Below are 27,423 nucleotides of genomic sequence, written 5' to 3'. Positions count from 1 at the left end.
GTTTGCTATTTTTATTTTAATCTCAGTTGCTGGCTGTATAACACAACCAGAATACTCCATATGTGGTGCGGGCTCTGCTCCTGAGCCTGCTCCAGAAACCTGCAACTTGACATCTTCTTTATCTGTATGGTGGATGTCAAAAATTGACAGTGAACACCAGTGACATTATACACAGGAGCTCAGTATATAGTGTACAGACAATTTAGTGATCCCCAGTGACATTACACCCAGAAACTCTATATATAGTGTCAGTGTACAGATAATACAGTGATCACCAGTGACATTATACACAGGAGCTTTGTATATAATGTCAGTGTTCAGGTAATACAGGGATCAATGGTGAAATTATACTCTGGAACTCTGTATATAGTGTCAGTGTACAGGTAATACAGTGATCACCAGTGATATTATACACAGGAGCTCTGTATATAGTGTATAGTGTACAGGTAATACAGTGATCACTGTTGACATTATACACAGGCGCTCTGTATATAGTGTATAGTGTACAGGTAATACAGTGATCACTAGTGACATTATACACAGGAGATCTCTATATAGTGTTAGTGTACAGGTAATACAGTGATCACGGTGACGTTATACACAGGAGCTCTGTATATAGTGTCAGTGTACAGGTAATACAGTGATCACGGTGAAGTTATACACAGGAGCTTTGTATATAGTGTCAGTGTACAGAAGTGTACAGGTAATACAGTGATCATCAGTGACATTATACACAGGAGCTCTGTATATAATATACAGTGTATAGTGTACAGGTAACACACTGACTCACCGGTGACATCTCTAGTTGAAGTCCTTCATCTTCGCTTTTCTTCTTCATCCAGTTCAGACCGCCATCACTTCTTCCAGCCAGGACTCGTCTCTGCAGAAAATAACACAGTTATCTAGAGCACATTCCCCAATTTTTCCCCAACCTCTACACTACGCCAGATGAAGAAAAAAAGCAACCGTGTCACAATGCACAGTAACAGGACCTCTCCTCCCCCACACTGAAAACAGTATTCTCAAAACTAATATCCTTTTATTTAGCCCCTACAGTAACCATATCTCATATTCTGGACTCCACGTGTCCTCCCATACTGCCTCATTTCTCTCCATACTGCCTCCATGACTCTCCATTTTGCCCCATAGTCATCCATAATAGTATAATACATCCCATAGTCATATATAGTAGTATAATGCACCCCCATAGTCATATATAATAGTATAATGCACCACATAGTCATAAATAGCAGTACAATGCACCCCATAGTCATATATAGTAGTATAGTGTACCCACATAGTAATATAATGCATCTCCATAGCAGTATAATGCACCCCATAGTAGTGTAATGCACCCCCATTGTAGCATAATGCATGCACCCCATAGCAGTATAATGAACCCCTATAGCAGTATAATGTACCCCCAAATCAGTATAATATACTCCTATAGTAGTATAATGCATCCCATAGTAGTAAAATGCACCCTCATAGTAGTATAATGCATCCCCATAGCAGTATAATGTACCCCCATAGCAGTATAATGTACCACTATATCAATATAATGCACCCTTATAGTGGTATAATGCACCCCATAGTAGTATAATGCACTCCCCATAGCAGTATAGTGCACCCCTAATGCACCCCTATAGGAGTATAATGCACCCCATAGTATAATGCACCCCCATAACAGTAAAATGCACCCCATAGTAATGTAATATACCCCTATAGTAGTATAATGTACCCTCATAGTACTATAATGCACCCCATAGTATAATGCACCCCCCCATAGCAGTATGACACATCTCCATAGCGGTACAATGCACCTCAATAGCAGTAAAACGCGCCCCCATAGCAGTATAATGCATCTCCATAGTAGTATAATGCGTCCCCATAGCAGTATAACGCACCCCCATAGTAGTATAATGCACCCCCATAGTACGGCTTTACAAAAGTTTCTCCTTACCTGGCCAAGGTCCAGCGGTGTCCTCTGCTCGATACATCCGAGCCCAAACACAGAAAAACAAATATCGACCATAAATCCCAGAATTAAAATATAAATTTTATTGATATTATAGGAATACAAATAATAGAGATAGGCATCACTGTGTGAATTTTAAAATTTGTGTATGCTAGAAAAAGGGGCATATATTATCCAGATATCAGGGCATACCAGTATGACAAAAATTGCTAATAAAATTTTTTTTTACTAAACATTCCACTGTGCAGTAATCGGAAAATACAAGGTATACAAAGATAGTGTAAATCATATACAAATAAAGTGCAATACATGAAAAAACATACTTTATATATATCTTAGTAAAGTGCATCAAAAAGCTTATTCTAAATAAAGTGCGGTGCAAGTGCAAAAAGAACCAGTAGGTGTCATCATGCTGGTATGCCACATAAGGAATCAGACTGATATTAGGAAAGACCTAAGGTGTTCATCTATGAATGATCTGTATGTAGACCAGGAAACAGATATTATATATGTAGATAAAAAAATGTAAGGAAAGAGTTAATTGGTAGCTTGCAATATATACAGCTCCTGGTCTCCTGGATAAACGCCCTCCCCAACGCGCGTTTCAGCACGTTGCCTTCATCAGTCATAGTAGTATAACGCACCCCCATAGTAGTATAATTTACCCCCATAGCATTATAATGCACCCCCATAGTGCGGCTTTACAAACGTTACTCCTTACCTGGCTGAGGTCCAGCGGTGTCCTCTGCTCGATACATCTGAGGTGCGGACCTTCGTTCTGGTGTATAACAGTGATGTTATACGCCAGTGACATGCACACTGATGTCAGCTGCTGACCTGTGATTGACTGGCAGTTGTTAAAGGGAATCTGTCACCCATATTTAATGATATCAAGATAAAAAAAGGTATTTATGCCTCAAAGTTGCGGGGTCAGAGAGAATAAAAAATCCTAATAGAATCCTTATGGGACGCACAATTGGGTGATATCTTTACATGATATCACTAAATATGGGTGACAGATTCCCTTTAACTGTTGCCGTGCAGGAGGAACCATGTGGTACTCGCAGGTACGCAGGATTCAGTGACGAGCCGGAAACAGAGCAAGGGTTAAACTCAACGTTTATATATATGGATAAAGAGTAAAGCTGACAACGGTTTTCCACGCAGGGAAGCCAAACACAAATACACAAGTAACACAATACTAAACGGTACGGCGAGAAGTGGCGGCTATATGGCTACGATATGGCCGGCGACAGGTCCTTGGACTAAATATGAACGAAAGGAGTGTCACTTATCGATCTCTGACGTCCTGCAGAGTTGGTATCCAGGGGATGTCCGGGCGGCACCTCAGCCGCCGGGTCCAGCCAAGGAAGAGTTGCCGAAGGCTTCAGAAGTTCCTACGCCCTGGTGCTGGGTGGGCGATACAGGCTCCGTGCAGGTCCCTCACCACCGGGGTTGTCTCATCAGGAGGCGAGGCAGTGGTGGCCACGGGTCTCGCTTTACAGGCCACAGCCACGGTATGGGGCGGTGGCGGCCGCAGGTCTTGCTGTACAGGCCACAGCCGCGGTATGGAGCGGGGCAGTGACGGCCGCGGGTCTCGCAGGGTATCTTCCTCGTGCTGCTCGGCACCGTATGCTTCCCTGGTCAGGTGAGCTCCCTTCACTCCTGTCTCAAAAGTGCTGACTCACTCTCGCTCCTGGACGTCACGTAGACTCCTCCCTCCAGGCTCTCGTCTCCCTCATCTCCCCGCCAAGTGTCCCCTGCTGGTCTCCACCGCTCATTTTATAGTTGCCCCGCCCCCATTCTTTGACCCGCCCCCACGTTTCCTGTCGACTGTCGGTCCTGGCCTGCAACTGTTCCCCTCGGGAACGTACCCCCTGGAAACGCGGGTGACAGACCTCCTAGATCCGTCCCGGACAGAGCGGGTCCTTTTTCCAGGACCCTCTCCCCCCACACTCCCACACCCTTTTCGCTCACCAGTCCACGGGCGAGGGCTTTGGGGGGTCTATGCACTTGTCCTGGCGTTGGAGACGTTTTTGCCATACATATTGGTCTTGTTCATAATGCTTGGGGGGTTTACCAGCTGTAGACCGCTCGGAGCGTCGCAGTTCGGATGGTGTGGTGGAGTCGTCTGGGGTGGTGGAAGGCGGTTGGGTAGCTGCAGTCACGGGGGCATTGGCCCTTGGTGAATCGGCTGTCGCTGTTGGGAAGTCTTCCTCGTCCTCATCATCCCAGACTGTTGGTGCTGGATCCGGGGCCTCAGGAGGGACCTTGGGTTGCTCAGGGTCCGTGGATATACAAGGCCGCAACATGTTGCGATGGATTGTTTGGACAAGTTGGTTTCCTTTTTTCTCAGATTGTATTTCATACACAGACCCATCTGGGCTTATTCGACATAGTATCCGGTAAGGATCCTCCTCCCATCGGTGTTCCAATTTGTTCTGGGGCGTCACTCCCGTACGAGGACGCGATTTCCCACTTGGAATTCTGTTGGTTGTGATGGGGCCTTTCCTGGGTATTCCAGGTCTAGGAGCCTTGTCTGTACTAGCCTGTGTAGAGTCTGCAGATGATACCGGTGATCCCAGACCCATGAGGAGACCCCTGCCCACCGTCGTTCCTCGTCAGGGTCCAATTCAACTTCGGTGATCCCCTTTCCTTCTCGGCCGAAGAGTAACGAGTATGGAGTGTAGCCAGTGACTCGATGAACCCGGTTGTTGCATACCCAGACCAGCTCAGGGATGTACTTTCGGTCGTCTTCCACGGTACGCAGCATTTGGATTAGGGTCCGATTAAATCGTGGCGGCCCTGCAAATCTGACACTATCTCTAGGTTACTCAGCACAATCCTGCTGACAGGTTCCCTTTAAAAGTTTTTTGGCCTGTACCTCGTACATTTCATTTGGCCATATTACTAAATTGGCCCCCTTTTCTGCTTGTTTAAATATAACATCACTCCAATCCTGAAGTTCCCTTATTGTGATCTCTATTGAGGTTTTGTTTCCGATCTTTTGTTGCCACCAGTGTTTCTAAGTCTGATGTGACTAATTTGGTAAATATGTCTTCCGCAGGGCATATGCCGAGTGCTGGACATTTTTTTTTAGATTTGCTGTAGAGTTGTACAGGAAATTGACTAACCTGAAAGGGGCTTTCATTGTTTTCCATGAGTGATTCTAAGATCCTAAGTGCTTCTTTTTCCTCGTCCTTGGAAAAGACTTCCTTTGGGTCCGGGTCGAAATGTAATTTTTTTTAAGATAACTTTGCTCGCAAACAAATGAATATCTTTTGTGGTTAGAAATGGGTCTATGAAACGAGTCGGAGAGAACGTTAGACCCTTTTCTAGTTCTTCTAGTTGTGGATTGCTAAAGACATGAGAAGAAAGATTAATTACCTTGCTCTCCTCATTTTCAAATTGTCTGCCTCGATTATGACACCTAGGTGAGCTTCTTTTCTGCCACTGTAGCGAGTATTGGGTCCATGAGCAGGTACTGTTTCCGTGTCGCTATTGAAATTACATCCAATAAAAATGGATATGTCTAGTATGAGAGACACAAGGACTAATTTAAGTCCAGTAGACCAAATATACACTTTATATATAGCATAAAAGAGCTCATTTCTTACCAATAGACAAATTACCAGATGTATATAAAGAGTAAAGGAGGACGCGCGCCACACATCATCTCTAACCCATATTATGCGGCAACATGCATCTGGTCACATGTTATGTTTGATGCTAGGTCATTGGTGAACTTCACATTCATAAGGTCTGGCGTCTCTCTCCTCTGGCACGCCCCCTGAAGAAGTGTGGACGAGACGTGCGTCGGGGCAGAGAGATTAAGTGGCTACTTCTACATTGGGTACTCTTATGGCTTCAATTGTTTGTACAGCTGTCATAGCTAATTTTTACTTTATATATCAATTCCTTTGTTTAGTACCCACAGAAACTCCTTATCTGCCTACTAAATCGGCACATGCTGATTTTCATTACCTAGCACACATCCTCGCAAATGAATTATTTTTGCAAGCGCATTAACTTTTTCAGTGCCCTTACCATAGGATAACTCTGTCTCACTAGAGAAAATCGTGCTATACACCAATATGAACTGTGCACTTTAAACATCCGTTTGCTATACAAGACAACATACTAGCTCTTTCTTTTCACTTATTTAAAGACAATTGGAATTTTGTGACTTGCACTCATGTATATCAAGTGTCTATTTTTTGTCTGCTGGACTATTGGTCCCTGTGTCTCTCACACTAGAGGTACCTCTTTTTTATTGGTTGTTTAAACCTTTTTTGTTTTTTTTCTATAGGATTCAATAAAATATTATATTATTATACAGTTCTTCTATGTTGTCACTCTGTTCACTCTGTATGTACATTGTCTATGGACAGTGAGCTGCTTATCACAGAAGGGGACGGAGTAAGACTAGGATGCATACACTGCTGTAGATGCTGTAGTCCAGACAATGATAATCACAAGGTTATAAAGCCTTTAATGTTAGCACATAGCCTGACATGTGACACATCCTTGAGTTCAGTGTTTTAACCTCATGCTGTCCTTAGATTAAATAGCAAAAACCTGCTGATAGATTCCCTTTAACATGGTTGCAGATTTTGACTCATTTTATAGGACATTGCAATACTTATGTATTGCATTATAAAATATGTTGCCAGTGACAGTTTTCTGTGTATGGCAGATCTGGAGACTTAACAATGGCTTCTGTAGCAACTAATCATCAACCTCATGATTGCTTTGCATATACACCACCACCAATCACAACAACAGAGTCCTGTGTCTCCCGTTTGAATGGGGTGGCAATCAGGCAGGAGCACTACTTCTCTACATAAAGTATATGGGACTGGTGAAGATGGCAAAGTTCAGTTCTTGCTTATCTTTGTCAGTCCCATACATTTTAAATGGAAACAAAAAAATAAAGAGTTAAACTTGAATATAAGTTGGTTGTACATGCAGCGTGTAAGCGCACATTCACACTGGCAGCTAAACAGACAAAACCCAAGATGAAAGCATAAAATAAGCAAATACCCTACAGTAAACAAATAAATATCAATAGTGCATGAAAATAATATAGGGTGCGTAGTTAAAGTAAGTTTGATTAAGAAAAACTTAAAAGCCATCCCACCACATCACGGTGACCTTATTTGGGATGTGTGACGTCCGCCTGCGGGTCTGGGCTGAAGCCAGGCAACACCCCGAGAAACACTGATACCCTTTACCCCTATACAGGGATCTGGATTTATAGCAGAGCCGAGGAGGCGCTGTCTGAATAGGAGCAGTGACCAGAGCAGGACGGTCGCCAGAAAGGTGTTCCAATACAGGACACAAACGTGGAGATATGCGAGTCTAAACCAGTCGGGCAGCAATGGTACAAAAATGGTAGACAGAAGCAGAGTCAGATTCAGGCCGAGAGTCATAAACCAGGAGAGTAGCAGAGGTACAGAATCGTTAGGCAGAAGCAGAGTCAGATTCAGGCCGAGAGTCATAAACCAGGAGAGTAGCAGAGGTACAGAATCGTTAGGCAGAAGCAGAGTCAGATTCAGGCCGAAAGTCATAAACCAGGAGAGTCGCAGAGGTACAGAATCGTTAGGCAGAAGGAGAGTCAGAAGTCCAGGCCAAAGTCAGTCAGTCAGAAAGCAATTCACACAGTAACACACAGGGGAACCAAGAATATATCCGGCGGCTTGCAAGACCAGTCCCAAGGTATTTCAGGGATCAGGTCACCCCTCATAGGTTCCTGGACTGATGATGTCATCAGTACCGCCCCCAGGACCAGGCCAGATGGAGATGCAGTAACCTCTTGATGACTGACAGAGGGGTGGAGCCTGCGCCCACCAGATGCCTGCGCAGGTGCCCTTACTCTGTCAGCACCATAACTCCCGGGCGAGCCATGGCGTCTCCTAGTGACCGCGACAGGAGCAGCAGACCCAGAATTTAACGGCGACGTGACAGACCGGCGCCTCCTAGAGGCTAAAGCCGGGACAGTAGGCTCTGAGCCTGACGTGACAGAACCACGGCCCTGTCCAGTGGCCGAGGCAGGAACAGCCGTCCCTGAGTCTGACGATAAAGTGGCGGTCCGGCGCCTCCTAGAGGCCGCGACCGGAACAGCAGGCCCTAAGTCTGGCGGAAACGTGACAGTACCCCCCCCCTCCAAGAGGGGCCTCCGGACCCTCAAAACCCGGTTTATCAGGGTGAAGGAGGTGAAACCTTCTAATCAACCCCTTGGCATGAATGTCACTAGTGGGGACCCAGGACCTCGGGCCATAGCCTTTCCAATGAACTAAATATTGCACAGACTTTCTCACTAAACGGGAATCAAGGATGCCCTGGACTTCGTACTCCAAGGCACCCTTGACCAAAACTGGAGGAGGAGGGGACTGGACGGGATGAATTGGGGAGCGGTACACCTTGAGAAGGGATTTGTGGAAAACATTAGGAATTTTAAAAGACTGAGGGAGCCTTAAACGAAAGGCTACCGGGTTAATTACTTCTAATATCTCGTAGGGACCAATAAACCTGGGCCCCAGTTTGGCAGATGGCACCTTAAGCTTAATGTTTCTGGTAGACAGCCAAACTTTGTCCCCAACTCCTAGGTGCGGCCCCGTGGACCTCCGTTTATTTGCGGCCGAAGCCTGCCTGACCTGGGACCCTTTCAAGTTTGTGTTCACCACCGACCAGATTGTCCTTAAGTGACGTATGGAATTCTCTACTCCCGGAAGCTCCGACATCTTGGCCGAAAATGAACCAAAACGTGGGTGCAAACCATGATTGCAGAAGAACGGGGTGGTTTTGATAGATTCCTGGTACTGGTTATTTAGAGCGAACTCAGCTAATGGGAGATGTTCCGCCCAATCAGACTGATGTTCCGAGACATAGCAGCGAAGATATTGCTCTAGAGCCTGGTTGGTACGCTCCGTTTGACCATTGGTCTCAGGGTGGTAAGCGGAGGAGAAGGATAATTCAATACCAATACGTTTGCAGAATGCTCTCCAGAATTTGGAAACAAACTGGGTACCTCGGTCGGACACGATATTCTCTGGAGCGCCATGCAGCCTTATTACATGAACAATAAACAACTTACTCAGAGTTTCTGAATTAGGTAATCCAGAGAGGGGAACAAAATTACATTGCTTACTGAACCTGTCCACCACCACCCAGATACATGTCTTCCCCTCTGAGGGTGGTAGGTCAGTAATGAAGTCCATGGAGATATGGGTCCATGGACTCTCTGGAGCGGGCAAGGACTGGAGCCAGCCGGCAGGCCGATTGTGAGGGGACTTGGAGCGAGCACAGATTTCACAAGCTAGTACATAATCCTTGCAGTCCTTAACTACCGTTGGCCACCAAAAACTCCTAGTCACAAGTCTGGCGGTATTATTGACCCCAGGACGGCCTGCCAGGACGGAGTCGTGCGACTCCTTCAGAACTTGTAGGCGAAACGGCGCTGGAACAAACAATTTCTGGGGGGGCGTCGAGTCAGGGGCTGGTTCTGGGGACCTACGGATCTCCTCCAGAAGGTCCAGAGACACCCGCCGACACAACAATACCATTGGCCAGTATTGGAACTGGCTCCGAGTCCTCAGCCTGTGAGGGGCAGAAACTTCGAGAGAGAGCATCAGCCCTCACATTTTTGGTACCAGGACGAAAGGTTATTAAGAAATCAAACCTAGAGAAGAACAAGGCCCACCTCGCTTGTCTAGGATTTAATCTTTTTGCTGACTCCAGGTAAGTCAGATTCTTGTGATCTGTAATCACAGTGATCTTATGTTTGGCGCCTTCGAGGAAGTGGCGCCATTCCTTGAAGGCCCATTTGATCGCCAATAACTCCCGATTACCTATATCGTAATTCTTCTCAGTGGCAGAGAATTTGCGGGAGAAAAAGGCACATGGGCGAAGCTGAGTGAGTGATGCAGTGCCTTGCGACAGCACTGCTCCCACTCCGACCTCAGAGGCGTCCACCTCTACAATAAACGGGCGGTCCAGATCAGGCTGAACCAAAACTGGGTTGGCTACAAAGCACTCTTTTAACGTAGCAAAAGCCTGAATTGCCTCAGGGTTCCAATTGGCCACGTCTGCCCCTTTTCGGGTCAAATCCGTGAGTGGTTTAGCAATTTCAGAGAAACCCCTGATGAATTTTCGGTAATAATTTGCAAACCCTAAAAATCGCTGCAGCGCTTTTAGCGACTTGGGTTGCACCCAAGTTTTAATAGGTTGGATCTTGGCAGGATCCATACGGAAGCCTGTGCTTGAAACCACATATCCTAAAAATTGTACCTCCTCCGCAAAAAAACCACATTTCTCCAGTTTAGCAAACAGGGAGTGTTCTCGCAGTCTCTGCAGTGCAGAGCGAACGTGCTGAGCATGTGTCACAGGGTCAGCAGAATAAATCAAAATGTCATCTAAATACACGACGACATACACCCCACAAATGTCCCTGAAAATTTCATTTACAAAGTGCTGGAACACGGCAGGTGCGTTACTGAGTCCGAAGGGCATTACCAGGTACTCAAAGTGGCCAAGAGGGGTATTAAAGGCTGTTTTCCACTCATCCCCGTCTCTTATGCGGACTAGATTGTATGCCCCCCGGAGGTCCAGTTTAGTAAACCAACGGGCTCCCATTAGCTGATTAAAAAGATCAGGGATGAGTGGAACCGGGTACTGGTTCTTTATAGTGATTGCATTCAATTCCCGGTAGTCAATGCAGGGTCTGAGACCACCATCTTTCTTTTCTACAAAGAAGAAGCCAGCTCCAACTGGTGAAATGGACGGTCTAATAAACCCCTTTTTTAAGCTATCAGCTATATACTCGTTCATAGCCTGACGCTCTGGACCTGAGAGATTAAATATTTTCCCTTTTGGGAGACGGGCATCTGGAATCAGATCTATAGGGCAATCATACTTTCTGTGAGGGGGTAGCTTTTCAGATTTTGCAATAGAAAAGACATCCTCAAAATCTCTGAAGGCAAACGGTATGTGGAGGGGTTTAACTTTAACTTGGTTTACTGTTAGCGACATGCAGTTTTCCTGACAGTGTGAACTCCAGCGTATAACATCGCCTAGGTGCCAGTCGATGACTGGATTATGCTGGCGTAGCCATGGCATCCCCAAATGACTGCAGCAGACAAATTATCCATCACAAAAAATGACATAACCTCGGTATGCAATGCTCCCACCGACATAGTGATTTTGTCAGTAACAAATTTAACCCCCTCCTGGACAATAGATGTGCCATTAATAGCCGTAGTTTTTATAGGGGCATTAAGTCTTAATAGGGGTACACCGAGACTTTTAGCAACCAAAGAATCCATAAAATTCCCTTCAGATCCACAATCCACATATGCGTTCACACACTGAGATTTCTGACCAAAAGAAAGGGCAATAGGCAATAAAACTTTAGCCGCATCTGCGGGCAATACCTGTGCCCCTGGGCAACCATAGCCAGAGTTGCCCAGAGGCCGATGTCTCAGTAGTATGGATCTCTGACGCTCAGCTCTCTCTCTGAAGGCTCCAGACTGCAGCATACTGGTGCAGGAAGATGAAAGTGCTCCTTCAGGCTGTGCACTGAACCAGGTGTTTAGGCCAGAAATCAGCTCAATCAGAAGAAGGGAGAGAAAAAAAAAAAAAAAAAAGTTCAGGGAGACTGCTTTTGTATATGCTGGATATATACACAAGAAGCAGGTTTTTTTTATATGGCCGGATATAATGTGACGTCCGCCTGCGGGTCTGGGCTGCAGTCAGGCAACACCCCGAGAAACACTGATACCCTTTACCCCTATACAGGGATCTGGATTTATAGCAGAGCCCAGGAGGCGCTGTCTGAATAGGAGCAGTGACCAGAGCAGGACGGTCGCCAGAAAGGTGTTCCAATACAGGACACAAACGTGGAGATATGCGAGTCTAAACCAGTCGGGCAGCAATGGTACAAAAACGGTAGACAGAAGCAGAGTCAGATTCAGGCCGAGAGTCATAAACCAGGAGAGTAGCAGAGGTACAGAATCGTTAGGCAGAAGCAGAGTCAGATTCAGGCCGAGAGTCATAAACCAGGAGAGTAGCAGAGGTACAGAATCGTTAGGCAGAAGCAGAGTCAGATTCAGGCCGAGAGTCATAAACCAGGAGAGTAGCAGAGGTACAGAATCGTTAGGCAGAAGGAGAGTCAGAAGTCCAGGCCAAAGTCATAAACCAGGAGAGTCGCAGAGGTACAGAATCGTTAGGCAGAAGGAGAGTCAGAAGTCCAGGCCGAAAGTCATAAACCAGGAGAGTCGCAGAGGTACAGAATCGTTAGGCAGAAGGAGAGTCAGAAGTCCAGGCCGAAAGTCATAAACCAGGAGAGTAGCAGAGGTACAGAATCGTTAGGCAGAAGCAGAGTCAGATTCAGGCCGAGAGTCATAAACCAGGAGAGTAGCAGAGGTACAGAATCGTTAGGCAGAAGCAGAGTCAGATTCAGGCCGAGAGTCATAAACCAGGAGAGTAGCAGAGGTACAGAATCGTTAGGCAGAAGGAGAGTCAGAAGTCCAGGCCGAAAGTCATAAACCAGGAGAGTCGCAGAGGTACAGAATCGTTAGGCAGAAGGAGAGTCAGAAGTCCAGGCCGAAAGTCATAAACCAGGAGAGTCGCAGAGGTACAGAATCGTTAGGCAGAAGGAGAGTCAGAAGTCCAGGCCGAAAGTCATAAACCAGGAGAGTCGCAGAGGTACAGAATCGTTAGGCAGAAGGAGAGTCAGAAGTCCAGGCCGAAAGTCATAAACCAGGAGAGTCGCAGAGGTACAGAATCGTTAGGCAGAAGGAGAGTCAGAAGTCCAGGCCAAAGTCAGTCAGTCAGAAAGCAATTCACACAGTAACACACAGGGGAACCAAGAATATATCCGGCGGCTTGCAAGACCAGTCCCAAGGTATTTCAGGGATCAGGTCACCCCTCATAGGTTCCTGGACTGATGATGTCATCAGTACCGCCCCCAGGACCAGGCCAGATGGAGATGCAGTAACCTCTTGATGACTGACAGAGGGGTGGAGCCTGCGCCCACCAGATGCCTGCGCAGGTGCCCTTACTCTGTCAGCACCAAAACTCCCGGGCGAGCCATGGCGCCTCCTAGTGACCGCGACAGGAGCAGCAGACCCAGAATTTAACGGCGACGTGACAGACCGGCGCCTCCTAGAGGCTAAAGCCGGGACAGTAGGCTCTGAGCCTGATGTGACAGAACCACGGCCCTGTCCAGTGGCCGAGGCAGGAACAGCCGTCCCTGAGTCTGACGATAAAGTGGCGGTCCGGCGCCTCCTAGAGGCCGCGACCGGAACAGCAGGCCCTAAGTCTGGCGGAAACGTGACAGGATGGTTCTAACTTCTAGTATTGAAACCTTACCATTTGACAAGTGATGTACATGTGGCTAAGGGCTGAGAAGGACTCTCTTTCCGTTTTTGTTTCAGTTTTTTTTCCATTCTGTGCAGATAATGGAGTAGCCCCTCCTTTCTTTGATCTGGACATTACATTCATGGCTGGGTGTCCATTAGCCAGGTTTTAGTCCTTCTCAGCCCTTATTCACATGTATGTCACTTGACAAACGGTATGGTTTTAATACTAGAGGTTAGGACCGTCCCGAATAGGGTCACCGTGACGTGGTGGGATAGCTATTACATTTTTTTAATCAAAATGATGTTCACTAAGCAGCCTCTATTATTTTCAAGCACTATTGGGCTGTGTTCACACGTAGCATTTTTTTAAAAATTTTCGCTGCGTTTTTTTACTCGCGAAAACGCAAAAAACCGCATCCCATGCAATCCTACGGGATTCCGCAAAGCTGTGCTAATGCTGCAGATTTTTCCGCTGCAGAATCGCATAGCGAAAAATTCCGCAGCATGCTCATTCTTTTTGCGGAATCGCGGGGATTCCGCACCCATAGGATTGCATTGAAACGCTCATTTTTCGCCTGTGGCTATGCCCACCATACGTGAAGTGAGCGCTTCATGTGCGGATGGAACCCAGGGTCTGGAGGAGGAGAGACTCTCCTCCAGGCCCTGGGTACCATAATCCTGTAAAAAATAGAATAAAAATATTATTATTCTCACCTTCCGATGGCCACCGGAGTCCTTCCTGCCTCTCACCACGCTCCCGGCATCTTCCGGTCTGAGTAATGCTGTGCGCGAATGACCGCGATGACGTCGCGCTCTCGAGAGCGTGACGTCATCGCAGGTCCTTCGCGCAAAGCATTACTGGGACCGGAAGATGCCGGGAGTGCCGCAGAGCAGATCGGGGGCCATCAGAAGGTGAGAATAACATTATTTATTTTTTTTTATTATTTTTAACATCCTATCTTTTACTACTGATGTTGCATAGGCAGCATCAATAGTAAAAAGTTGGTCACACTAGTCATGCACTATGTTTGACAAGTGTGACCAACCTGTCAATCAGTTTTCCAAGTGATGCTACAGATCACTTGGAAAACGCTAGCATTCTGCAAGCTAATTACGCTTGTAAAATGCTAGTTTTTCGCGGGAATTCCACATGCGGATTTCCCGCGAATTTCCCGCGGCAGGGAGTTGCGGAATTGCCGTGGAAATTTCCGCGGCAATTCCACACGTGTGTACATAGCCTTGCTGTTTACTTTCTGGAGGGCATTTGCTTAGTTTAAATGAAACAGCAGCATGCATCATCGCTCCAGGCAAACGGGGCACCCATGATTGTGAATGGTGGCTTTCTAAGCTATGGGAACTTCAGTGATCAGACTCTTGCCACTTCTTCCGTGGATAGGTAATAAGTTTTGGATGTGGGACAATTCCTTTTGTAATGTTTTAAGAGTTAGAGGTAGAAATAAAAATAATGCCTTTTTTTCTTTTTAGTTTTCCTAGAAACATGGCTGAGTTGGCATTATGTACAGAGACAGAACTCTACAACATACTGAACCAGTCTACTAAATTCTCCAGGCTTGCCGAACCAAATTATTTATGTCTTCTGGGTAAGTAGTGGAAACCTTCATAGCGAGGCATACGGAAGGATGGAATATATAAGGCCGATTGCCCAATATCAGCTTCTAATTGCAGCATATGTCAGCAGCACAAATAGGTCCTTTCTATTCCCCCTGGTATGTAACACACATCAGATTTGGCTAGTCCACAAAAACCAACAAATGCCACCAGCATATCCACTTTCTAAAAATGGTTCAAGTTTTTGGCTTAAAAATATCCCTTTATCAAGCAAAATTGGATATTACACCGGCCCTGTCCTCCAGCATTGTAGGATTTTTCCCTGTTATTTGGTTTATATTCTCAATATACAATGAGACTTGAATGTCCATAAAAGCTCTCCCTGGGTGCCGTTCCTTGGACCACATTTGGTAGGTACAGACCACTGTATATGGGAACACACCACAGCACCTGCCTTTTTGGAGATACTCTGATTCACTCATCCAGTTATCACAATTTGGTCATTGTCTTTATACTTGCCTATGTTGCTGCTTCTATTTTAGATTGTTCAGTCCCCATACTTCGTGCATGTTGTGGCAGCACATCCCGTTTCAGTAATCTTTCTCAATAGTCATTTCTTTTCACCTTCTAGATGCACGTTCAAAGAGAGAGTACAATGAGAGTCACATTATTACCGCAAGGAGAGCTAAGCAGGTACTGTTATACGGTGCGATGAGGCAGAATGCCCATGTACAGCTGTCCTCCCTGTACTGTAGGGTACAACATCAGCCTAGTTACATGGATATACAGATGAAACCAGAAGTTTACATACACTATATAAAAAGACACAGATGCATGTTTTTCTCAATATCTGACATGAAATCAGAATAAACCTTTCCCGTTTTAGGTCAATTAGGATTACCATAATTATTAATATTTGCCAAATGCCAGAAAAATGAGAGAGACCATGTTTTAAGGCATTTTTATTACTGCAAAGTCAAAAGTTTATATACATTTCATTAGTATTTCGTACCATTGCCCTTAAACTGAATAATTTGGGTCAAACGTTTAGGATGTCTTTCCACAAGCTTCTCACAATAGTTGGTCAGAATTTGGGCCCATTTCTCCTGACAAAACTGGTGTAACTGATCCAGGTTTGTAGGTCACCTTGCTTGCACCTGCATATTCAGCTTTGCCCATACATTTTCAATAAGATTGAGATCAGGGCTTTGTGATGGCCAAAACATTGACATTGTTATCCGTAAGCCACTTTGTTACCATTTTGGCAGTATGCTCCAGGTCTTTGTCCATTTGGAAGACCCATTTCCTCCCAAGCTTTAACTTCATGGCTGATGTCTTGAGATGCTGCTTTAGGATTGCCACATAATCTTCTTTTTTCATGATGCCATCTATTTTGTGAAGTGCACCAGTTCTTCCTGCAGCAAAACAACCCCAACAATGTGATTCTGCCATCCCCGTGTTTCACAGTTGGGATGGTGTTCTTAGGCTTCCAAGTTTCTCCCTTTTTCCTGCAAACGTAACGATGGTCATTATGCCCAAAAAGTTCAATTTTAGTTTCATCAGACCACAGGATATGGCTCCAAAAATTAAGGTCTTTGTTCCTGTGTGCATTTGCAAGCATTAGTCTTGTTTTTTATGTTTCTTTTGGAGTACTGGTTTCTTCCTGGCAGAGTGGCCTTTCAGCCCATATTGATACAGTACTTGTTTCAATGTAGATATTGACACAATCTTACCAGCTTCCTAAGGTTGATATGCACATTTCAGACCAAAGCACGTTCATCTCTGGGACACAGAACCCGTCTCCTTACTGAGTGGTATGATGGCTGGACATTACATTACCATCTTGTTTGCACTTGCATATAATTGTTTGTACAGATGAAAGAGGCGCCTTCAGGTATCTTGAAATTGTACCCAAGGATGAGCCAGACTTGTGCAAGTCCACAATTCTCTTCCTGATATCTTGGCTGATTTCTTGAGACTTTCCCATGAAGCTACACAAAGAAGCAGTGTGTTTCAGGTGTGCATTAAAATACATCCACAGGTGTGTCTCTAATTAACTCAGAAGCTTCCAAACACATGACATAATCGTATGGGCAGTCCAGAATTATTTAAAGGCATAGTAATCTTAGTGTATGTAACTTTTGACTTTGCAGTAAGTGATAAAAATGCCTTAAAACATTCTCTATCTCTCTATTATTCTGACATTTGGCAAATATTAATAATTATGGTAATCCTAATTGACCTAAAACAGGAAAGGTTTATTCTGATTTCATTTCAGTGTGTGTGTGCATGTATATATATATTTGTCTTTTTATGTAGTGTATGTAAACTTCTGGTTTAAACTGTATATATGAATATTGAATATATGAATTCTGTTGTAGACATTAATCTCTATTAATTTTCTTTATTATTGCTTTTCATAAAATAAAGATTACATTTCCCCTATAATTCACATTTTGCCTCTTGTGCTGTAATCTATAGTAAAGTGTACTTACAGCTGATACAGAAGATATCCAGAGGACATGTATAAAGCTGCACTTAATTTGAACTTTTCAGTATGGCTTCTCCTATTCAGCTATAAGAAGTAAGAAGTTAGCCCTTATGCTCACGGACATATCATGTATTTGCTATGTACAGAGCCAGATTGGCCTGCATGTAATATCATTGAGGCTCCATGTTATCTTTTATTTTCCTTTCTTTAGAATGAAGACAAGGGTTTCATGTTACCAGAGTCTATAGAGTTGGAATGTATGAAGTACTGTGTAGTATATGATAGTCAAACTGATTCTTTGGATGGTGAAGGTAAGAGATTCATGTTTAGAATTTCTATAAAATAGCAGCAATGGAGTAAAAGAGAGTCTGTCACAAAATTTCACAATTCAAAATGACTTTCATTATTAAATAGATCTCTTGGACCTGATGGGTCTGGTGTATGACAGTCCATATCCGAGTGGGTATATAATCCTTGGTGTAAGTTTTCCCGTTTCATATTAAAATTAGTATTGAGCTGGGCTCATTTTATTATCAGCACTTAACAGCCATTCTTGCATGTATTTCTAAAGTAAATACACCATCCTCATCAGGTCTAAGAGATCTATTACATGATTGATCCACTCCCATGCTCATTGATTGGCGAGATGTTCATTTCCTGAAATTCTTTGTCCTTTTTTTTCTCCACACACACCTTTGATCATTGTGGCCAAAGAGTTCTATTTTAATTTCATCGGTTCACAGGACTTGTTTCCAGAATGCATCAGGCTTGTTTACATTTTCTCTTGCATACTTATGATGCATAATTTTATAGTGAGGATGCAGAAGAGGTTTTCTTCTGATGACTCTTCCATGAAGGCCATATTTGTGCAGGTTTCTCTTAACAGTAGAACAATGTACGAGTACCACAACTCCAGAGTCTGCTAACTCTTTCTGAAAATCTATTACAGTCAAGCAAGGGTTCAGATTTGCCTCTCACTGAAATTTTGCTTGGTCTTCCAGACTTTATCTTGACCTCCATTGTTCCTGCTAACTGCCATTTCTTAATTACAAATTTCGAACTGGCAAAAGGGCAATTTGAAAACACTTTTCTGTCTTCTTATAGCCTTCTCCTGCTTTGTGGGCCTTCATCGTTTTCATTTTCAGAGTGCCAGATAGCTGCTTAGAAGAACCCATGGCTGCTGTTTTTTGGCACAAGGTTAGAGGAGGCTGGGTTTTTATAAAGTTGGAAAACTTCCATCACCTGGTCTTTCCTAACAATGATAGTAAACAAGCCATAACCCTAACAGGCTAATTAAGGTCTGAAACCTTGGTCAAAGTTATGAGCACACAAATTTACAAGGATTCCCAAACTTTTTCATCGACCCATTTTCCTTTTTGCAATTTTTAAAATGTAAAAAATTATAAAATATATATATATATTTTGTCTAAAATGCAAAGGAAATGTGTCATCTTTAACTTTAGGCCTTTTAGAGATCATTTCATCTCCAACTTGCTTAACAGTGCACAATCACAGCAATTTTGACAAGGGGAGCCCAAACTTTTACATGCCACTGTAAAGTATGCCGTTTGAATTTTGAAATCTGGTAACCGATCTGCTATAAGTATTTTACCATTGAAATCTCTTCTCAGGTCCAGCTATACAATGTGCCAAGGTGGTGGCACAAATCACTCATCTCCCAGTTTTGGTGCTGAAAGGGGGATATGAGAAATTTTCTGGCTATTACCATTTCTTCCGGTCTCAAAAAGTGTTTTGGATGCCGCAGGTAATTGCTTTTTAGTACTAGGCACGACCTACAATGTACTTATTACAAAACAGTATATTTTTAAAAGGTGTTGCCCAGTTTTGCTGAATCTTAAGGTGGACATACATTGAGCTACATATATTGGTTATTCCTGTGTTCAAGTATCGTAAATGTAATTAAAGAATCTTGTTTTTATTTCCTGGTGGCTGATGAACAGCTCATCTCTGCTTCAGATTTACCAGTTTAGGATGGGATGGAAACCTCATATAGGAATGGCGCTGCCTGCCTCTAAACTGTGCTTAGCATCTAGAATTCTCTTAGGTAATTGACATTATATTGTTTGCATTTCCTATAGGAAATTGATGAATTTCAGCCGTACCCCATTGAAATCATCCCAGGATTGTTATACATGGGTGATCTACGACAAGCAAACGACAGGCACATACAAAAGGATCTCAAGATCAAATCTCACATTAACATCTCACTAGAGTCTACAAATCTGTAAGTAATAGTTGAAAAAGAGAGCGCTGAGGCCGAGAGCCTGCTCCATTGTCTGTGTCTTCTGGTGAACGGCAAGGGCACTGCACTAAGGCAAGTTTACCCAATCACCGCCTATTGAAGGCCTCTGTGTCTGAACAGTTTGAGCTCTCGTGAAGCGTTGCCACAAAATTTACAATCGTGAGACTAAGGAAAAAAAAAAACATAAAAAAGTACAGAAAATAATTTGTTAGTTTAATAGTTGAAATCATTACTGTTCCCCTTCTCAAAATTAAAATAAGCATTGCTGGTTTTGGAACGTCCATAAAAGTTTGTACTTTGGAAACTAACATGTCAGATTTGCTATTTTTCATTCAACCCCCTCCACACAAAAATGGAGTAAATTATCAACATGTGGCCTGTACCCCCCAAAATGGTGCAAATAAAGACTCCAGCGAGCCCCGCAATAAACAAGCCCTCACTCACTTGGCTCCATTGATGGAAAAATGTAAATGTCACAGGTCTCAGAATTTCCTGAACCAAACTATTTTTTTTATTTTAAGGGTTTGAGTTTTTTTAAGCAATAAAACATAAAAAAAAAAAATCTATAAACTTGTTATTACCAGAATTATACAGACTTGAAAAATAAAGTTTATTAGTGTAATATATGAATTTCATGGTAGCATAAAAAATACAACTTGCTTGCCAAATACAAGCTTGTATGCAGCAAGAGGTTATGGCACTTGGAAGAAGTTAAAAAGAAAATAAAAAAATAGCTGAGGAAAAAAGAGATCCCACACGTGAGTCTTGCTGGGGGTTCGGTGGGCAGCCCACTCCCTGGACTTTCCTGGATGGAGTCTTCTCTGCTTTCTCCTCGTCAACCCATTTCACATTCACATTTTGTGTTTATTTCGACATTTGCTTTAACCTTGTATTTTTCAGTTTGTTGCCAAGTGAAGTATTACTGATTCCAGAGCCAGATTCATGCGACTCGGACCTTCTCCAATTCTTTCCAAGTGCTTGTCAATTTATAGGTATTTATAGGTCTGTTAATCTAGAAAAAGCAATGAAGTATGTCAATGCAGTCTCCTTTTTTCTAAGGCAGCCCAAACACATACATTAGCTGTTTGCTTGACTGCTATTCTCTTGGACTCATTATACACATGCATGTGTTTTCAATGAGGAGAGGGGAATAAGCCATTACCAGACATCTTATGCGGGAATAAATCATCGATAGCGGGTGTGACACCCCAAATACAGATTATTTGGCTGATCTTGCCAAAATTTGCCATTTCGGCCAACTAACAACTAATGTTTAGGAGCACCACTCTGGGTTTTATTTTTTTTATTTCACCACTGGTTAGGTATCAGTTATGTATGTTCCCAGTGTGCAGTAAAACACTTGCCTATCACCATCTTCTGCCGTTCCTCACCAAGCCTCTTCTTCACCATGTGACCGGAGTTGTGACTGGTCGGATTGCTCCAGTATTTGCTCTGCGGATGGAAAGTCATTTCTCAAGGTAGATCGGAGCCTCAGATCAAGACTCTCATAGAATTACACTAAAAGGCCTTTCACACATAGGGAGATCGCTAGCGAACTCACTAAAGTGTCACCGATTTTGTGATGCAACAGCGATATCGCTAGCGATCTCACTTTGTGTGACACGCACCTGCGACCGCCCCCCCGATGGATATCGCTGATTGGCCCAGGCACTTCGAGCGCATTTTTTCCTCGTTGGCGTCCCGCTGGCGCCAACTAGCGACGCATGGACGCAGGCGTAAGTCGTCATCATCGCTGCGGTGTGACAGGTAAGAGCAACCACCGACGGATCGCTTATGGCTGCTGCGTCGCTGGTGAAATCTGCCTGTTGGCAGCTCACTAGCGACCATTTAGCGATGCACCAGCGATCCTGACCAGGTCGTATTGTTGTCGGGATCGCTGGTGCATCGCTAAATGTAACAGGACCCTAAGGCTAGGTTCCCACGACAGTATAAAAAAATCATTCAGAGCAGGGTCGAACTGAGTTGTCTGGGGCCACAGGGGAAATTGACCCTAGCGGCCCACCCTACAGCTATATGTAAATATCTGTAAACCGTTATCCCCGATATAGTGGAGCATCAACGGTAAAACACAGGAGGCTCCTGCACATATACTGTGCGCCCCCATAACTGGGATGTACAAATACGATAGTTTACATTAAAGGGGTTTTTTGGTTAAAACAAGTTGTCACCAATCCATAGGCTCCACAGGATAGGTAGTCGGTGTGGTCCAACCAATGGAAACCGCACCAATTGGAAGAATGAGGAACTTTTAACCCTGAGAGGACACTTATCCCCATTTTAAAATGGAGCGGCAGGTGGAATGTCTGACCGCAGCTCCATTCATCTTCTTTGGGGGCTTCCAGAAAAAAAAATAAGTGCAGCCCCTTAGGGAATGAATGGATCAGTGGTCGAGTCGTACATGCCGCTCCAGTCTAATGGGGATAAAAGCTCCACGTTCTGCCTATTGGGTCCAACAGTCGGACCCCCACCAATCAAGATATTATCACTTATCCTGTGGAGAGGGGATTACTTTGCCTGCTCTGTTTTTTAATGTTTGTAGCTATTTTTTTTTTTCATCTTCAAAAACCTTTGGAGAAGAAGCCCATAGTAAGGTATGTGCACACGATGTGTTTTAGACGCATGTGAATCTGAAAAGTTTTTCAGGAGAAAGACTATTTAGGACATGCCACTATTTATGTCATGCTGTTGTCTTTTTGGACATTTCCTGTGTAATTTTTACAATGTCTTTGCCGCAGTTTTTTTTATCTTGTATAAACCAGTGTGTAGCTTCTCAGCGGCCGATACCTGAAGAATCGGGTAACGTCTTTGGAAAGCTGAAGCAGTTAAAATAAGTTCAAAAGACTGGAAATATACACAAGTCACTTTTACATTGCCATTCTTTTGAGCATTTATTTGGTGCTTTTCAGGCGGGGTATGGGGCGTACCCACCGGAAGAAAACACTGTGTGCACATACCCAAAGCTTGATTGCTTTCTTGGGGAGAAACAATAAAAAATAATAATAAAGCTTTTGAGACTACTTAGGTCTCTTCATCAGTAGATGTAGATCAGAAGTCCCGAAAGCTTGCTTTTTTAACATCACTTATTTTGTTTTTGTTAGTCCTTAAAAGGTATCATAGCTACAAGATTATTATTTTGTTTCTCCCACTGAGAGTAATCACTCTTTTTTCAACTGGCAGTACCGAAACCTTTTTTCTCATATCCATAAAGACACGAACTTTTGTGATGTATTTTTTGTATGGCGATAGGGTCTATGTGCTTACTGACTGCTGAAATGAATAAAAATCAATTGACAGAATGTCTGCAAAAATGATGGAATACAACCGATTACTACATGCACTAGGGAGTAATAGGGGAAATGCATACAGAACATCATAGTATATGTGTATAGTGTTAATAGAGCCGGTTATCAGGTTCCTTTGTTCAAAACCAACACCACCTAATTTGCATACAATAAAATTTGCCCTTTACGCCCCCACCCCGCTCCCCTATACCCACCATACCTGATATATTTGCTTTGCATATCCATGTCCGAATAGCTGTATAGTCCTGATATTAGGATGATCATTTTATGAGTCCAGCTATAGAAGGTGAGCTCTTGAGTGTGTGTGTTCAGTGTCCGCCCAGCCAGTCTGACTGACAGCTGCAGCTTGTGCTGAGCAGTGTGAGATCTCAGCAGCAGGATGCACATCAATCAGTCTAGTTGGACAGAGAGTCAATTACTCTTACATAAAAGATAATTCAGCCATTCTGACTTTAGGTAAATACAGCATGTTTGTCCCGTCTAAGACATCTACAGTGGCATGTAAAAGTTTGGGCACCCCTGGTCAAAATTACTGTTATTGTGAACAGTTAGGCAAGTTGAAGATGAAATGATCTCTAAGTAGTGATGAGCGAGTATACTCGTTGCTAGGGTTTTTCCGAGTATGCTCGGGTGTCCTCTGAGTATTTTGGCGTGCTCGGAGATTTAGTTTTCGTCGCCTCAGCTGAATGATTTCCGTTAAAGATGAGACATTTCCTTTGTATTTTAGGCAAAAATATAGATATTGTAATTTTTTTACATTTTAAAATTACAAAAAGGAAAATGGACCGATTGGACTTCATCTGCATCAATTAAAGGCAGACAGATGGCGTTAGAAGGCTCACATTTAATTCTGATTATTCTGGAAATGTCCATTGAACTGCTCGGCACAAGTCACACAGCCAAGGTACTCTTCATCTTACTTTTCAGAAGCTGTGCCGGGCTGTGTGGGACAAGCAGCAATTTGTTTTATTGTATAAAAACGAGTTGGTGACGGTGTTGGATAGAAAAACCTGATCACAGGCTCCCTTTACTCCATTGTGCAGTCAGGTTGATTTATCTGACATCTATGTGTTGGTTACCCTTCTCTTCTAGAAGAAAATCATAATCTTATGCAGACGCGTAGCGTGTTACAGTTCCAAGAAAAAGTCTCATGCCCACAGTGTTTTGTTTTTTTTATACAGTGTAAACTGACCTGCAGTGTTTTTTTGCAATCCACAACAATTTTTTTCTTGCGGGTATGCAGAGTTTTATGCGCAGATTATCCCCATAAAATTGCTTTAGATGTAAAAAAAAAAAAAAACAGACAAAAAAAAAACCTGCATATTTATTTTTATTTTGATTCCACTGTGGAAACGGACTAAAAAAATGCATGTAATTTACAAACTTAAAATTTTGTCAAAACCAAATTTTGCAACCTTTGTAAGCAATTTATGTTATAATTCTGGAGTGGTGAATACGGATAGTGCTGCATTCGAGGGGCATTCATGATTTCCCCTGACCCACTTCCTGTGGACTACGGGCAATGAAACTTGGCACAGTTATTAGTCCTTCTCTACATAGGTGCCACCCAGGGACACACACTTCTCCCATCTCTTTAAGCAACTGTAAACACCTTGTGTAGAAGTCAACAGGTTGCTCCAAAAGCCACATTGTGACTTCAGAAATCAGAGTCATCATCTGGAAAATGCTTTTCCTTCAAAAATAACTTCATTGTTGGAAACAGGTGGAAGTCCGATGGTGCGAGGTTGGGTGAATAAGGGAGATGCAATAGAATTTCAAAGCCACAGGAGCATGCTTCCATTTGGGCAACATGTGAGCTGTGAACTGGTGTATTGTCTTGCAGAAGGTGGACACCTTTGGTGAGCATGTCGCGTCTCTTGGTTTTGGATTGTCTCCCGTAATTTCTGCAACAGTGAAGCATAGTATGCCCCAGTGATCATGGTACCCTTTGCTTGGAAATCCATCAATACTACTCCCAAAATACTGTGATCATGACCTTGCCTGCCAAGGGTTGGGCACGTGCCTTCTTTGGAAGCAGTGGGTCATGATGCTTCCATTGCATAGACTGGACTTTAGTGTCAGGATCATAGTGATGGACCAGTTTTCATCCTGTGTGATCAGTCTGTTGAAAAAGTCCTCCTGGTTTCCATGGCACATCGTCAATAGAGCCTGAGAGAATTCGACTCGTTCCTGCTTCTGGAAAGATGTGAGCAGCTGGGGAAGACAGCGAGAGGATACCTTATGCATGTGAAGATGGTCTTGAATGATTTTTTCCACGGACCCCACACTAATTTTTGACATTTTGGGCTAGGTGGCGAATGGTTTTGCGACGATTTTCCAAAATGGTGACCTCCACTTGTTGGATGGTGTGTTCATCGATAGACGAGTGGGTTCGCCCTGGAATTGGAGCTGTTTGCACCGAAGTCCGACCACATTTGAATTGATGATGCCAGTTCTTAACTACATCATATGATGGGGAATCATCACCATAAACCTCTTTCATCTCATCGAACGTCTCCTTTGGTGTGCGGCTTTTCAAGTAAAGGAACTTGATGACTGCTCTGTATTCCACTGGGTCCATTATCAAACCTCACACCACTACAGCACCTGTAAAATCAAGACCGTTATCAGTACTGAGCTGCAAATTAGCACATAACCTATAGAGACTTATATCATTACACATGTGCAGTTTCAGCGTCCTGTGATAAATAGAAGTGGGTCAGGGGAAATCTTTATTGAACGCCCATCGTATGTTGTCTTTTATTTTCTGAAAAATACCTTTTCTTTCTTTTCCTAGATTCTCACATGGCAACAAATTGTGCAGTTCTTGTCTTTTCCAAGTTAGGGATCAGCCGCAGCAGTGCCGTGGTCATAGCGTATGTGATGCATTACAGACAATGCACACTCCAGGTAATGGGCGGACACTTGTACATTTGGATTACTTCATAAGATTTAAACTTAGGTTGTGGACACTCCCTACTATAAGATGCGCCATAGGTTTAGATATCAGGAAATAGAAAAATATAATTCCTACTTCCCTGATGATGTAAATAAGCAGAGGGGTCCACATCACCAGGTGGTATAAAAGTGCTCCAGGGAGGTCTGTATGAAGGTAACAGTCCAGTAAAGGGCTCGGTCGCACAATGTTTCTCGTACAGTTCTATCATTGTGTCCAACAGATAGCACTAGTGCCTATTATAGTGTATGACACTGTTCACATGTCCATATATCCTTGCAGATTGAATGGTATGCATCTGATGTAGAAACTGACACATTGACCAAACTCAGCAAACTGACACACTGCCTAGTAGACCAACATCATGAAACAATCACTGACCTCAGGGAGACCAGTCAAAGAAAACACTGTGGCAGCCGGCAAAGGCGCTCAATCAGTGAAATCCTAGGTGCATTGCTCCCTGGGAAATACGAATATGCAAATAAAGTCCGTGGAGCCTCATTTAAGAGTCTCAAACACGGGACTAGCCAGATCTTCCTCCAGGGAAGGACCCAGCCAGAATCCTACTCCACACTGGAGGGGCAACACCCCGATACAGCTGTCTGTGGATGGATACCTGGCCTTGGTATTTCCCTTGTCATATCTGTAAACTCGTAAAGAGCTGGATATTGACTTAAAGGGCCACTTAATATGGTGGTAATGGTGGTTTCTGAAAGGAGTCATCCCTTGGCTGGGTCCTTCCCTGGAGGAAGCTCTGGCTAGTCCCGTGTTTGAGACTCTTAAATGAGGCTCCACGGACTTTATTTGCATATTCGTATGTGGTGGGGGGGCGGATTGGGGGATGGTCCACTGCTTACCCTGTCCGGATCACGCAGACACCAGGCGATTCAAGGACAAGGCGGAGACAGATTTCACTTGTAACAGTTCCGGATTTTATTCGTCGTCCTCCTGACGACCACCAAACACGCGCCGCAGCTTCTTTACACCACTCTGTCTCCAGACCCGAGTACCTGCTCCCTAGCTCCAGTCGCAGTAACGTCCCTCGCGGATCTTTCGCTGGGGCTGTCCTAGACCAATCTACCGCCAGCGCTTCACCTGCCCGAGGTCGTCGTCCAATTGGTACCCCCGGGGCCTCGTCTGTCCTGCGGTCCGTCGGGTCAGGGGCCACCCCCTGATGGTCCCTTCTCTGTCAGTCCCCTGGTCGAGCTCCTCAGCAGTCTCTGTCTTCTGTCCTGCGTCTTCCTCTGCTGAGCTCCTCCCAGGACTAGTCTCCCTGGAACCCCAACCAGCCCTATTTATCCCCTCACTCACAGGGGAATTCCCCTCCTGGGTTCCTGTCTCCCCGCCCCCCATGACTAAGCATTTTCTTGAGCCATAAGCTGATGTTCAGTCCTCAACTACTCTCCCCTGCCATCTTGTGGTCATTTCTTGGTACTACACCCTCCTATCTACCTTTCCCAGCTGTCACCCTTCTATCCTGTCA

The 27,423-nt window shown here is 44.1% G+C and overlaps 1 protein-coding gene across 1 annotated transcript in view; it reads left to right on the top strand.

Annotated features, from left to right (window-relative positions):
• STYXL1 (serine/threonine/tyrosine interacting like 1) overlaps nt 1–27,423 on the top strand; it is a 45,192-nt gene that overhangs the window by 1,159 nt on the left and 16,610 nt on the right. Inside the window, exons 2-8 of the mRNA XM_073573833.1 lie at nt 14,824–14,939; nt 15,539–15,600; nt 17,610–17,709; nt 19,030–19,163; nt 19,498–19,643; nt 20,562–20,653; nt 25,782–25,894. Of these exons, the coding sequence (XP_073429934.1) occupies nt 14,837–14,939; nt 15,539–15,600; nt 17,610–17,709; nt 19,030–19,163; nt 19,498–19,643; nt 20,562–20,653; nt 25,782–25,894 (750 nt within the window). The 5' untranslated portion in view covers nt 14,824–14,836. The remainder of the gene's footprint in view (nt 1–14,823; nt 14,940–15,538; nt 15,601–17,609; nt 17,710–19,029; nt 19,164–19,497; nt 19,644–20,561; nt 20,654–25,781; nt 25,895–27,423) is intronic.

This window comes from Dendrobates tinctorius, unplaced genomic scaffold (genome assembly GCF_039654945.1).
Source record: "Dendrobates tinctorius isolate UK_male_01 unplaced genomic scaffold, ASM3965494v1 ptg000007l, whole genome shotgun sequence".
NCBI classification, from domain to species: Eukaryota; Metazoa; Chordata; class Amphibia; order Anura; family Dendrobatidae; genus Dendrobates; species Dendrobates tinctorius.
The sequence above is the reverse complement of the archived record's forward strand: the minus strand, read 5'-3'. Positions and strand labels throughout refer to the sequence as shown.